The sequence below is a fragment of the Apium graveolens genome, chromosome 4 (genome assembly GCF_009905375.1).
Source record: "Apium graveolens cultivar Ventura chromosome 4, ASM990537v1, whole genome shotgun sequence".
Lineage (NCBI taxonomy): Eukaryota > Viridiplantae > Streptophyta > Magnoliopsida > Apiales > Apiaceae > Apium > Apium graveolens.
In genome coordinates, this window is record NC_133650.1 from 310,664,170 (window position 1) to 310,679,376 (window position 15,207).

At 33.0% G+C, this 15,207-nt stretch overlaps 1 protein-coding gene, 1 long non-coding RNA gene and 1 pseudogene across 2 annotated transcripts; 1 reads left to right on the plus strand and 2 right to left on the minus strand.

Annotated features, from left to right (window-relative positions):
- The window catches only part of LOC141720134 (subtilisin-like protease SBT3), a 122,054-nt pseudogene that overhangs the window by 21,656 nt on the left and 85,191 nt on the right, over positions 1–15,207 (plus strand).
- Positions 7,911–10,346, minus strand: LOC141721749 (uncharacterized). Its single transcript, XR_012574837.1, has 4 exons — positions 10,315–10,346; positions 9,112–10,105; positions 8,867–8,946; positions 7,911–8,140 (listed from the first exon to the last, which is right to left on the minus strand). It is a non-coding gene; the product is annotated as an uncharacterized LOC141721749 (long non-coding RNA).
- Positions 10,385–11,441, minus strand: LOC141721747 (acetyl-coenzyme A synthetase, chloroplastic/glyoxysomal-like). The gene is made up of 4 exons (XM_074524822.1): positions 11,431–11,441; positions 11,053–11,196; positions 10,592–10,958; positions 10,385–10,483 (listed from the first exon to the last, which is right to left on the minus strand). The coding sequence occupies exons 2-3, from the start codon at positions 11,191–11,193 to the stop codon at positions 10,755–10,757; spliced, it is 345 nt and encodes a 114-aa protein (XP_074380923.1). The 5' UTR covers positions 11,194–11,196; positions 11,431–11,441; the 3' UTR covers positions 10,385–10,483; positions 10,592–10,754.

The window sequence follows — 15,207 nt, forward strand, 5'->3', positions numbered from 1 at the left end:
CAGATTGAAATAAAGTAGATAAAATTTACAAGTGCTCCAATTAATTGAAAATTCTTATAGAGGAAGAACTGTAGAGTATCTTACAGATCATTTTCAAGGTGCTCCTCTAGACTAAGAAAATTAGATTACTTCCTTGATTGTCTTGACTTCCTTCCCAGCTTCACATTATTTTCCTCAATTTGATATTGGAGTTGCTTGTAGAACTCAAGTTCATCTCCAATTGTCTGATGCAGCTTATTTTGCATCTCCATGAGAGTTTCATTGCTCGAAATTTTTAGCTCATCATCCAATCTGAAGAATCTTCTGATGCATTTTTCATCCTTGAACTCCACTATCCATTATGGCCTCAAATGCACCCTATCTCGAGTAAAATGAATTGTCAATACTCTTGGGAGTGTATTTGGTCCTCTCCAGCTATTCCTTATCTTCTCAATCTTGTTAAGTACCATTTCTTGGCAACTATGTTGAATCCAAAGTTTTCTTGATTGAGGAGAAGATAGTCACCAAGGTGGAATAGCCCCTATCATTGATAAATTCTGTGAAGGGGCCATGTCATCTCTTTCCACCCTGTACCTGAAGACTACTCTTTCTGGAAGATGTCTGTAGGCATCAATAGCTCTAACTTCACTATTTCTTCCAGATAAATATTTAGTATGAGAATTCTTTGATATCACATATGAAGAGTTGATCTCCCTTGTTGATAATTGGCTGTGGGTTTGGCCACTGACTTGGATTTAAGTTTGACAGGCTTGACCATCTTGACTGCTCTTTTCTTTGTCTTATTGGCTTGACATAGATTGGAATTTTTAGATCAGGAAGAGACAGGCTATCCCAATCTATAGGTTCATCTTTGGGAATTACAGGTTAACTCCATTTCATTTATACAAGAATTACAAGACATCTAATATTTACAATTAACCAACCTATCTTGCATATCAAACTAGTAAGGGATTATAATATGCAGGAATGTGCTACTAAACTTATTATTACATAAGCTACTCTTTCAACGGATGTTGAAATGATCATCCGTTGAAAGCTACAAAATCACTTAAATAAAATTCTACTAAGTATTTGTTCAAGTTATCATCAATACACAACATATTCCTAACAATCTCCCCCCAATTTATGTCTACTGGAATTGTAACCATAAATTAAGAGAAATTTGATGATAACAAAATATTCTATGAATACAGATTGAAATAAAGTAGATAAAATTTACAAGTGCTACAATTAATTGAAAATTCTTACAGAAGAAGAATTGTAGAGTATCTTACAGATCATTTTCAAGGTGCTCCTCTAGACTAAGAAATTTAGACTACTGCCTTGATTGTCTTGACTTCTTTCCCAGCTTCACATTATTTTCCTCAATTTGATATTGGAGTTTCTTATAGAACTCAAGTTCATCTCCAATAGTCTGATCCAGCTTATTCTGCATCTCCATGAGAGTTTCATTCTTGAAATCTTTAGTTGATCTTCCAATCTGAAGAATCTTCTGATGTATTTTTCATCCTTGAACTCCATTATCCATTATGGCCTCAAATGCACCCTATCTCCAGTAAAAGGAATTGTCAATACTCTTGGGAGGTGTATTTGGTCCTCTCCAGCTATTCCTTATCTTCTCAATCTTGTTAAGTACCATTTCTTGGCAACTATGTTGAATCCAAAGTTTTCTTGATTGAGGAGAAGATAGTCACCAAGGTGGAATAACCTGCATTGAGAATTCTATGAAGGGGCCATGTCATCTCTCTTCCACCCTTGTACCTGAAGACTAATCTTTCTGGAAGATGTTTGTAGGCATCAATAGCTCTAACTTCATCTATTTCTTCCAGATAAATATTTATGTATGATAATTCTTTGATATCACGTATGAAGAGTTGATCCACTACACCATAAATGGCCTACAGCAACACCAAGAAAATGTTACAACAGGCCCAAAAAAGTGTTACCACAGCCAGAAAAAGGTCTAAGGTAACATAAAAATTAAGTTGCTTTTTTTCGAGTTACCTTTGGCCCCTAAGGTAACATTACTTTTGCCCTGGTGTAACATTCACTTTGTGTTACAATAGCCGTCAAAGGTAACATTAATCTATGTCTATAGTATCACAATATGTATGTTACCTTTGAACTCAGAATTTTCAAAAAAAATGGGGCCCACCAGTGGGGTCCACAGTGGTGACGTGTCATGTAGGTTCCGCAGTGGTGACGTGGCATGTGGGTCCCACAGTGCTAGCATCAAATTTGTACCTGGGGTAACACTTTGAACAACCTACTCTAACACTTTATGAAGCTACTGTAACAATTTACCAGGAAGAAAAATGAAAAACTAATATTATAAAGTGTAAAATCGACTGCAAAATTTGAAAATATATTACATTAATCTAATACATTCCAAATTTCATAATCTCAACTACATTCATAACCAGTTTACCATCTACTTAAATCACAATAAATTTAACCAATACAACCAACTAATCTACATCCCAAAACTTAATCCACTTCCTGCTAGTAGCTGCCGAGAACTTGACACGTATGCATTCATCAACAAATATATAATTGTTACGGCTGAAATGAGAAAGAAACAAAGGTTAGGTCATACAATACCCTATATATATACCCCATGCAAAAGTATTGTACTTCTATATTCTATAACAACTACTATTTTACATACCCGATGCATATATACATACAACAATGCCTGCAAACTCAATGATGCCAATGTATCTCTCCATCTAGCTAGCATTTTTTACTGCATCAACATGAACAACAACAGTATTATCTAAAAGAATGATAAGAATCAAGTACTAAAAAATAATTAAGTATGGTTCTTTACTACTTTAAGAGTTAAACATACTATGCATAATACTAACAAACCCGTGTGGAGATCAAGTAATGACCACCAGTTCTAAGATAGGATCGAGCATTCATAGCAATATAATTCACAGTTGATGCAGGGGGACCTATCAACACTAGTGCTTTTGTTGCAGAATACACAGTTGATATGCTACCTTCTAGAACATGAAATTTGACTAGCATATTGCAAGTATTAATACAGAGGGTATGCTACCTTCTAGAACATGAGATTGAAGAGAGTTAATTGCTTAAGAAAATATAGAACATCATTTGTTTAGCATGGACATCCTGGTAGGCTTAGATAATCATGTAAAATTAAGCCTGGAACAAAAGTAAAACTATTTTTTCTTATAGCTTGGAATTATTAATGTGTAGCAATCATGTCTGCAACCAACTAATATAAACTACACTTAGATTAGAATTAATAAATGAAGTGATCAAATTGATCCATAATCATTGGTTTACCCATGTTAGTCAGCCGTCAAACTCCTATTTAGAATTTACATTTAATGATAAGCAGGTAGGCTAATCATATAGATGCAAAAGAGGAAATTAAAAAAACTGAAAATTACCAGCATCAAATATGAGCCCTGGATCTAAAGGAGCTCTAAGATTTACATGGCTAATTCCATAATCAAAAGGTGTAGCTGGGACAAGCGACACAGTCTCAGATCCAGAATATTGTTGGGCTTGAAGAGGCGTCCCTGCTCTGTCAAGTGTAATTAATGTCGTCATTAATGCTGATTTTAACTAAACAAAATAGTTCAGGTTCTTTACTAAAAATTAGAAAAAAAAGATAAACTTAATAAAATAGTAACACTAGAAACTCTTCACATTCTCCTCAACTTCAGACACAAGTGTTTGGTCAACTTTTTGTTAAGTGTCCTCCTTCACCGGCATGTCCTAACTGTCCTCCTTTCTTTGACTGCAGTCCCTTGTTGTCCATCTGTGCAGTTTTGGGTGGCTTAGCACATGCCTTTAGGACTGCGTTATTCTACAGGAAGACAGACATTTAGAAAGATTTTTTTAATTATGACATTAATGTGGTCAAAAGTAATGACAATATGTTTCACAATTTAGTCAACAACCTATTTAATCAATGCAACATCAATTTGTAATAGACCAAATAATTTCGAGAACATATAAAGATATTAATATACAATATCATAGGAACCATTGCAGTACGAAGGCCATAAAAACAAGTTTGTACCGAATAAAAGTGTATGAAGAGCATCTTTTTTGTACTTATTGGGAAGCTCAGAGAGCTTTCCTAGCCATAGATTATTCCAAGAAAAAAACAACAGCAATTACACATGGACCAAGTAAGATTTGGTTCAACAAAACCTGCAAGAACAGAACATATTATTATTAATACTTCAGATATAATTCTGCTAATACAAGATATCTACTTATTTTAACAAGTTGAATGCAGAATCCCAGGGGATGTGTGTACCTTTATCACTATGTTTTGGACTGTTTGCTTTGGCATGCACCGTTCAAAAAACCTGGTACCAAGCAAAAGAACCAGGGCATACAAAAGAAAACCATATGAAGCCATTCAGAGGGATCAAAGCCAGTTATGGTCTAAAATGAGAGTTTGAATATCATCCTACAAAGACAAATTTAGTAAAATTAAGCCATAGGTAATCTCGAGATTCAGAAGGTAAAGAGAATAACAAAACGTGAACTCAAAGCATGTTCATCATGTAAAATTACTGATCCAAGTGGTAATTATAACTTATCATATATAACAGCTCCAGTGCTCCACAAACTGATTTATTGTGCTTAGATATATGAAAACAGCAGGTAGAAACATGATTGCTGACCCTTAATATGTACCTGGTCCCATGCAAAAGATTATTTTATTAATCAACATGCTTCAACTAATATATCCCAACAATAATTATTGTAATACTAATTCTAAACACTTGCCGATAAGACAAATACTTCCAAGTATATCTTTTCACAGAGTTAATAGTACAATAATTATTACTTATCATAACCTTGCACATATATGTATAATCAACTAACTACAAACACTAGTTTATGAATTATGATTCTGTCTTTTGGACTACAGACCTTGAGAATAACCCACTTTTATGTATTCGATCAAAATGCAAAGCACCATCAAACTACTAATAAACGTGATAAGAAGATCAAAAATTATATAAAGGAATGGAATAATTATCATTTAGTCACAATTCTAACAAGGTATCTCTAACTTTAGCATCTAATACTAGGGATCAGATGTTTGGTTCTTTCCATTCCGATACAGAAATACTGTAATCAGCAACCATTTCTTTAAAAATCATACATTGTCCATGAAATAGCTTATGTTCTGAAGTACCTTAACAGAAGCGAATTTCAACTTACAAGTAATTCTTATATAATTAAAACACCTTCGTACTGCTCATGCCTAAAAAAATGGCAGCAACAACATTGAATCATTTACTGGACCCATGGAAGCCTATAGTTTCATTTGCCATTGGAATACGGTGATGTATCGTCCACCTGCAGGTCATTTCTGACTAATATTCTACCTGACTCCTTGCAAATTTAAACAATACAAACACAATTATCCCAGAGAAAATGTTGCACTAGAGGGACTTCTCATTCTATATATATTCTAAAGTCATTACATATTAGGCTTCAACGACAAGAAAATCATTTCCTGGCATTTGGTTTAAAATATCCTAGATAAGTGCACTACCGGGTACATCAATTGCTTCACGGAGAAATTGATGCACTTGAGGGTACAATAATTGGTACAGTTTAATAAACAGAGTTATATTCACAGAGTTAATAGTACAATAATTATTACTTATCATAGATGGCTAAAATAGTCCAAACAGTTCCTACATAATTGTATTATTACTTGGTCCAAAAATCTATTAAAAGCTCCATAATTACAAGTTTATCCAAGTTAACCATTGTTTAATCACTACTGTGCCTGAGAGAAGAAGTTTTCATCATAAAATTACAAACACATACACAAATTCAAAGAGAGAGGGATAGAGAGAGTACATACAAATATATTAGAGGGAGGAGTACCTGTAGAAGCGCAAGATAAGCCCAATCTCATAAATTATTAGACACAAAGCAAACCAGACTAACCCTATAACAAAGAGATAAAATCAATTAATTTGACAATTTAACAAAAAAAATAAAACACGAAAACCCCCAATTTAAATAAAAACCCTAATTTTTTTAAGCTTGAATATGTACAAGCAGCCCTAAATCCATAGATCTGTGAATGTTAAGCTTTTTCTTGAATAAATCGACTTTATTATAACCTTAAACGGGAGAAAATGTAGAGAATGATACGAAGGTTAACGGAAGAGAACGAATTGAGAGAGATAAAGACTGACAGAGTGAGCCTTTTGATATAGTATTTTGGCTTGTTCAAAATTTTTAAAGTACCGCCTGTGAAAATAAATTGCCGCTTGTCCAATATTTAGCCCAAATCTTAGCGGGTTTGTCCAATTCACCTTCTATTTTGTATTTTATTTTTTAAAAAAAACATTATCATTACAAATTGTAACCAAATTATTTGAAAATAATATCATTCACTAAATTTTATAAATTTAAGCAACAAATTAAATTTATCAAAATTAATAAATTTTAAAAATTAAATAATAGGATTATCTGTATTTTTTTAAAGAATAATTTTATAAATTAAAAATATTCTATTAATTTAATATTTTAACCAAAAATATGTTTATTAACTTATTACTAAATTTATATTTGAAAACTATTACTTAAATATATTGCAAAGTTAATTAATTTGAATTTAGATATTATACATATATTTTATTATTTTGTAAAATGATATTATTTTATATGTTAATACCCTATGGTAACACAATTTCACTAACATTTTTGATCTATAGTAACATGTTGGAAAGGCTACGGTAACATCAAATATGTATTGTTGGAGTAGACAAAGATGAGCATAGCTAATGTAACATTAAGTTGTAACACTCATGATCAAACTATTGCGATAGGTCATCTATGGTGTAGTGATCTCTCTTGTTGACAATTGGCTTGGGTTTGGCCACTGACTTGGATTGAAGTTTGACAGGCTTGACCATCTTGACTGCTCTTTTCTTTGTCTTTCTTCGCTTGACACTACAAGAAAAAAGTCTATAGACATCGCTTTTTGACCGATGTCTATGCTGTTTCCCAACCGATGTTGATGTCAGTGATGTCTATTCTAGACATCGGTGAATACCCGATGTCCATACTCGATTAGACATCGATTTTAGTTAAAAAAATAGATGTCTATGTGTTGATTATTTACATAAAATGCTATAAATAAATTATTTAATAACAAAATTACACCTAATTAAACATGTTAAACATATCATGAGCTATGTTTTTTGTCACAAAAACATCGATTTTAGTGAAAAATACTGATGTCTATGTGATGATTTTTTACAAAAAATGCTATAACAAAATTATTTAATAAGTAAATTACACCTATTAAAACATATTAAACATATATTGAGCTATGTTTTTTGTCACAAAAACATTTATAATTTTGACAGAGGTGATGTAAAATGACATATTAAACATCTCTTTCTTTAATGAAAGGTGATGTCTAATTTAGTGTATAGACATCAGTGTTTTCTAGAATGAAGTGATGTCTATGTATCATTTAGACTTGAACATGTTAGTCTTTAACATCAGTTGTTTGTCTGAAACTGATGTACATTGTATTTTTTTGACATCAGTTTTGTTTGGTTAAAAGTGATGTTTATAATGTTACTTGACATCAGTTTAATCTTAAACAAAGTGATTTCTATATTTCATTTAAATTTGAACTTGGATTTCTTTGACATCAGTTTTTTACCTTAAAGTGATGTACATTATCTTTTTTGACATCAGCTTCTCTTAATTGAAAGTGATGTGTAAGAAGTTTATAGACCAAATTTTGTAAAGTTTTACATCACTAATTGTGTAATTGTTGTCTGAGAACGTCAACCAAAATAGTAAAACATATGATCTGAAATCTAAACTATTACATTCTCCAGAAACCAACTGAAGACATTCAGTCCAATGAAAATTGTAAGACAGTTTTTTCACTATCCCGTTTTGAACACTCTTCAAAATCTGAGACACAAATCCTCTCTACACAAGGCAGCGAGGGCCCATACAAGTTCCCATTATTTAGACATCTCAACAACTGCAGAGGACAAGATGAGCAAGCCGCTTTATCCCAAGCAAGCAAATACGATCCCCCACTTACTGGACATATGCCATGTGCACGATCAAATCAACCACATGGGTGCTGCATACCCAAAAAGACATATGTAAAAGAATTTAACAGTCAACTTAGAGGAAGCATTTTCAGAAGCATTAGAGGAAGAAGTGAGAGAAATCATCAATAACATATCCTAGAACAACTCAAGAAACTTTGCTACACTTCCAAACCAAGTCAAACAACAACATTCAGACAAAAAAATTAATATTATTCCAACATTCAGACAATTATTTACCTAGGTAGCATGAGTTTCTTAGCAAGTGCAGGCTCTCATTATTGTTTTAATCAACAAGAATATCATTTATACTATTTGAGTTTCAGGACTAGCAGGTGAACTACAAGGTCAAATATGATTATTAACTGCAGACTATGAATTCCTGGATTGAAATAACACAGATTATTAAAAAGAGCACAACATAATCGCCTCTCAAGTTAAAAGATGAGGTAGAACTTGTCATCAAAATTGATGACCTAGTTAACCACCTGTTTATAACTGGAGTAGATTTAGAACAATGATTTCTGGCATTCTAAAGAGCAAAAGCTCCCTTAAAAATATATGGCAAGTACGAAAATGCAAACTTATATAAAACTAGTTTTAAATTAAGGACGTTTGTGACAAGAAATGCACAGATTCACCGATGATATATTTGTTGAGTATGACAACATAACCGATACAAGCAACTATGTACAGCCAATTCCTTTTAGCAATAATAACTACTGTAAGCAGTTTAGAATAAGGAAATTTTGAATTACCCCTATGGAATCACTCATTGATTTTATTTCCCTTACTTGTGCTCCTAGAAGATTCATAAGGTCCTCAAAGTATTGTACCTCTGCATGGACTCAAAAATGTCAGCTATAAATGTTGTTACATGTTCAGTATCCATCATGTATGGGAGTAGGTAACCTAAATCATTAAAGCACAAAGACAAAAAGATAAACTTATTTCGAAAATGCTAGCAGCAAAGAAAGAACACTCATCAAAGCCGAGTATCGACCTCCGTCTGTGAAAATCAACATATCCTGGCTTGCTCTTGCCACATCAGTAGCTGCCAAGCTTGTTTCTTTATTTGTTTTCGTTAAAAGATCCTCTTCTTTTTCTGATCTAACCTTGTGAATCCAAGACTTTAGTCTAGGAACAACAGCATTCTGAAACAAAATAGTGTAACCTGATAGAGTAAGCCTCTAGAATATTTATACCTGTGGCAAGAAATTTAACAGATAACAAAAGGGAAACACAAGGAACCTTCATAAAAGAAGATTATGTAGTACACATGCAATGTGTTAATATTGTTAAAGTATATGAGAGACAAAATTTTCGCGATATGTATTGTGCATTTTCACCCAAAAAAACAGGATACTGCTCCAACCCAACTTGGGTTACCCAAGTACCATAAAAACCAAAGCGGTCTCAGCACCTGAAATAGCCAGTAAACCCACAGCAAGAAGAGCTTATTTCCATCCTAATCGATATTGCGCCAAGGTCCCTGCATTAGAAATAGTGATAATAGGAGTATCTGCTGCGGGTTGCAAAGCTTGATCTTTTGCAAAATTGATGAATTCGGATTCCCGTCTACATTAATATACATAATGGCTAAAACTCAATTAATAAGACTATTACCCATCCCCTAAGAATTTTCCCAACATTACTAAAAATGAAGCCTGGATTTGAATTAAATAAGTTACCTCCTACTGCTTGACCAGTTGAAACTGGTGGGGTTTGATCCTGCCATCGGAAACAAGATGTTTTCATGATTAAGAATAGTAAAATTACTTATCTGAACTGTTGATGATAAAAAATGAGAGATATATTTAAAAATGGACTCTATAAGGTGTGTAAATGAAGAAGAAGAATACAGGCCTTCATCTATCTCCTCCTTTGTAAGGCCCTTCTTCTCAGAGAGGAACGTCTGTACAGGACAGGAAATCCCTTAATTTTTAGATGTAAAATAAATTTGACAACATTCTCCACTTGATTGTCCCGAATTGTTTCTGAGTTCAAAAACACAGATAAAACCTTGGTATCTTGATGGACCTTGTAAACTCCAAGACATTTAGTGGTAAGGTATCAGAATCAACAAGTCCCTAACTAGAAAGAATCATATCAGCAAATCAATCAGTGGTCACATATTTCATATTGTGACTCGAACAAGTTACACTATTTCACGTACTCGGTCTTTCTTTAACAAAAGAAAACATACCTAAAGAGAACCCGTTCTTCGATGATTCTGTGAGTGCAGCGTCAACAATCTGTTTGACACGTATCAGCTTAGACCCTTGCATGACAACATTGCAAGTTATCAGTACCTTTGGTTTACAATCACTTATTCTTTGGGCAACAGATTCAGCAGAGAATCCAGCAAAAACAACCTGGAAAAAATCAAACTTGCAGTACTTCGATAAATGCTTGTTCAAAGGCATCACAGATTGTAAGCACCAGAAGTCTAGTAACAAAGGACATGGGTCTTTTTATCATACCGAGTGGACTGCACCGATTCGAGCACATGCAAGCATAGCTATTGGTAATTCCATCAACATGGGTAAGTAAATTAAAACTGCATCACCCTTTTTAACACCGATATCTTTCAAGTAATTGGCAAGCTATAGAGAGACATGAAGCAAACTATTTAACTGAATCCAGCTACACATCATTATATGAATATGTCTTTGCAGATAGTGTGTTATCAACCTGGCAAACCCTTTGAAGAAGCTGGGTGTATGTCAAAGAGGCATCAGCACCAGGCTCATTCCCTTCCCAATAAATTGCAATTTTGTCACCATTCTCAGACTCAATGTTTCTATCCAAGCAATTGTAACATATGTTGGTAATCCCACCCTCAAAACACTGATCAAAAGTAATTAAAAAAATCAGCCAAAGACCTAAGAGGAGGGGTTAACAAGAATAATCAAGTAAAACAAATTTTCTAAAAAAGGAAGACCTTAATGTTGACATTGCCCTTCCTAACATCAAGATTTCCAGAGTAGACACTGGGATCCCATGTACATTTCCAGTAAAACTGAGCTGCAATTTCAGACCAAAACCCAGCTGGGTCTTCGATTGACATCTTGTACATTTCCATGTACTGACCAAAATACAAAATAAGAAAAAAAAAGAGAATAAAAATTAAGAAGTATTCACAAGTTAGAACTGTTGATTCTTGACAATACAATGGTTGAAGTCATTTGAAATAGTTACCAAAACGTGAGTGTAAGCAATGATTAGTAGAGGTATTATTGGTAAATTTCAAGAGTTGGAATGGTTTATAGCAGAACATGATGCTTAATATATAAAAAATTGAAAGGAGGGAAACACACACCTTATGGAAAGAGGGGATAAGAGCCTGTGATGAAAAATCCGGAGAGGGAAAAACAAGATCATCTTCGTGAGAAGCAAGAGATTGCCCATGTTGCCCATGTTGCCAATATCAACCACTCGAACAGGTGTTCCATATTGTGTAGTTCCAACAGCTGCTTGCTGCACACCACCACTGAAATAGTATTCAGTGCCATAAACCACTATTCCTGTATGCCTGAAAAAAGTAGAAGCGTACAAGCTTATTAGCCCAGCAAGCAAGAAAAAAAAAGTCCGATGACTTAATGCAGAAATTTAGGTTCCAGAGAAATTAACAGCTATTATAATATTTTTTCTAGGAACTTCATAGTTCGCACACTAAATCAGTAAATTTATTATGGTGAATCATCTTATAAAACCAAATCAACAAACTATTAAATTATAGATCAAGTATGGAGAAGAAAATACAAGAAATAGTTAAGATACTAAAATGCCAGAATTAAATGCATAACATAAAGATAAAAAGCTAAATTTTCATGAAAATAGAATCTTAGCTTACACAGGCAAAGAACATGTAAAGGGAAGACAAATAAAACAATCAGGAACTTACCAAATGCCTTCTATAACTTTACCCAAAAAAGTCATTGACAACTGCCTTGCCATTCCTTGACTCAAGTCATAGACGTTCAAGCATACCTTGTGACCTTCCTGAAACCAATAAGCAACTATAATTAAATGCTGAACATGTACAAATTAGTGACAACAATTTGTTAACAAAAACATACAGGGAAATTCATACAATTAGATATCCAACACAGTTCCCCTTGACATAATTAGCTATATACCACTGATATAAAAAAAATAGTAGTAAACTATTAGTTATTTTAAAAAAATATATATATACTGGAATATATATACTGGAATTTGCTACCAACATGCTCATTATCACAAGAAAGAATTGAATACCATGTAATCAGTAGACATGAAAGGATCGTTAACTTTACACAATTTACAAAAATTAAAAACACAAACAAAAATACAAATGAACAACCAAAAACACCCAAATTAACTAAAGTTTTAAATCTTTTTCTCAGATTAGGTCCTGTATACAACAAGAAGAAAAGTATAAGAAACAAGTTTAGACACTAAATTAATAAAAAAAATAAGGGTTTCGAATTAGAAAAAACCCCAATTTACAAAATTAGGGTTTTGAATTCAAAAATCCTCAACTTTTAAAACTGGTGTTCATGCAGAGAAGACCAGTTCGATTCAAGTAGATACAACACATACCGAAGTAGATAGGTTAACTGAAAGAGGCTTAACGGAGAGATTGAGAGCGGAGAGAGGTTCAGAGAGAGAGAGGTTCCAGTTCGAGAGAGAGAGAGAGAGAGATTGTGATGGTGAGATGATGGCCGGAGTTCAGAGAGATTGTGAAGGGAGAGAGGTTCGATCGAGAGAGAGAGAGAGTTTCGAGAGAGAGAGGTTTGATTTTGTTGTGTCTGAAGATTGATTTGGGGGAACCAAAATTTGGTTAAGGGGGGAGAATTTTGGGATTGGGGGGAATGTAGAACTAAAAACTGAATGAAAATTTCACTAACGGCGGAAAGAAAAGGTGGGCGCGAATTATTTCCACCTAACAACATACACAAACAAACAAAAATGTACATAAAGCAAACAAAAATCTTCATAAATGAAGAAAAATGATGGACCTTAATCTGAGTAAGAGATGAAATGGCCTTTTCGCGATGCTCAGGTTCTCGAAGCAACACAACCAAGTCCTCTACACTAGCAGAAGGCCAATCAATAGCTTTGCTAGCACCATCACAGGGACCATTGGTGCACCACCATTCGACATAACAGTGTTGTCAGCTTGTATCGGATCAGGATAAAGAGAGTCAGGGAGATTCAACATTGTTTCAGACAAAAACCCTAGATATGAACTGAACAAGATGGCTGCTGCTGTTATGTTGTGTAGGAAAAGAACACTGAACTAAAGATGCGGCAATATATTGGAGGCTGTAGGAATGAATATTTTTTCGGTATTTATAAGATTTTTCATTTTGCTAGAGTCACTGCTGTGTATCTAGGATTGGGTGCTGGACGTATCCTTTTTGCAGTTTTTTGGAAACTGAGGAATTGTTTTATTACACGTGGTCATACGAAAAACAATTTCCAGTGGACGTTAGCGGTTCATGGTATTGGGCCTGAACCCACACTTTACATACCTCATCATTATCTTTTACTTGTAAGTTTGTGATTAAATATTTATAAGGTTTTTCATGTTTTGCATCAAATAATTTGGGGTAGTTTGAAAAAAGAAAATTGTTATGTTATATAAATAAGGTTTGTACAAAAATTTTAAAATCTAGAAGCAATCTTATACTTGTATAAATTTATACCAATTGTTGTTTGTACCAGCATGGTAATTAATAAACAATAATTGAAAAATATGATTTTTTAAATAACTTATATTAGTTAAATCGTAAATGATGGCAATTATGTAATTTCAACAAACATATATTTCAAGATAGGTAATGATATTTGATCGTATTCGTGACATAAATAAACTCGAGTATTTTGCACTTAATTTAACGTTAAAATCAAATTTATTCCAACCAACTTCTAACAATCAATTAATAACTTTGGAACCTAAATGATATGTTGTTTTAAAAATTTGTAGATTTTAACGAGAATTTCTAATTCAAGATCTCCAAGTAATACTAATATATGTCAAAAATTTAAAAATTGTAGTAATTATTATTTATTAAAACAAAGTATTTAATAAATTATAATGTTCTTAATCACCTATGGAAGTAAAGTCGTTAATGATAATAATTACTTTAATTTAACTGTCATATTTTTCAAAATACATAAAAGTGCAATTTCACTGACATTTTGATTGTATTTCATGACATAAATGAAATCTATTATTTTGCCTTAAAATTTATGTAAAAGATAAATTTATTCCAGTTAATTTTAGCTACCAATAGTTACAATAATTTTGGAAACAACTGTAGAATATTTAGGTTTAACGGTTATAAATTTTGAACCATGTTTCATAAATTCGCAGATTCGAACCAGAGTTTCCAATCAAAATTTGACGAGTCCAACACATTATGTGAGGATTCTATTCAAATATTTCAAAAATCAATTGGTGTAGTACTTTGTAAAGGATTAATGGTGGATTGATGGGTCTAATCGAGAATTTTAGAATATTAGTTTTTTTCATTAATTTACAATTTTTTAAACCTTCGTACTCAAACCCGATGTAAATATTTGGGTAGGACGGGGGTACTCGTCAACGTTATTTTTCAATTTTTGTTTGCTTTTGAAATACACTTTTTCGAATTTGTTTCCTAATATAGATCTAGTGATGGATAGTAAAACCCTGATTAGAAAACCCATGTGGTCAGAAGGCCTAAAATTATCGAGAACTCAACACCCCAGTCTCACCAAAATTTTTAACCGCTACCAACTCGTTTTAAAATCTTGGATTATAATATTTTAAAGCAAACTGTTAAAGTCAAATATATTGATATAAAATGGATCGACATATTTAATTTGGATTTCAATTTAAAAATCTTTGACTCGTGAGTTATTCAATAATAAATTCTTTTTATTTTAGTAATTGGCAGTTCGTAACCTACTTTTATTTTCATTTTTTTGATTTGAGTCTACATTATTTTCTCTGTCAACTTGCACCCCATATAATTAATTTCTCTTCTATTTGCACCTCGTTAATGACTTTTCATCCAAGATGACCATTAACTTTAATGGAAGTAGGGACATTTCAGTAAATTAC

Bases quoted from the DNA above. Each gene is read 5' to 3' on its own strand.
- LOC141721747 (XM_074524822.1), bottom strand. From the start codon at position 11,193: ATGGAAATGTACAAGATGTCAATCGAAGACCCAGCTGGGTTTTGGTCT. The intron at 10,959-11,052 runs GTCTTCCTTTTT...ACTTTTGATCAG, and splicing joins AGGGCAATGTCAACATTAAG to TGTTTTGAGGGTGGGATTAC.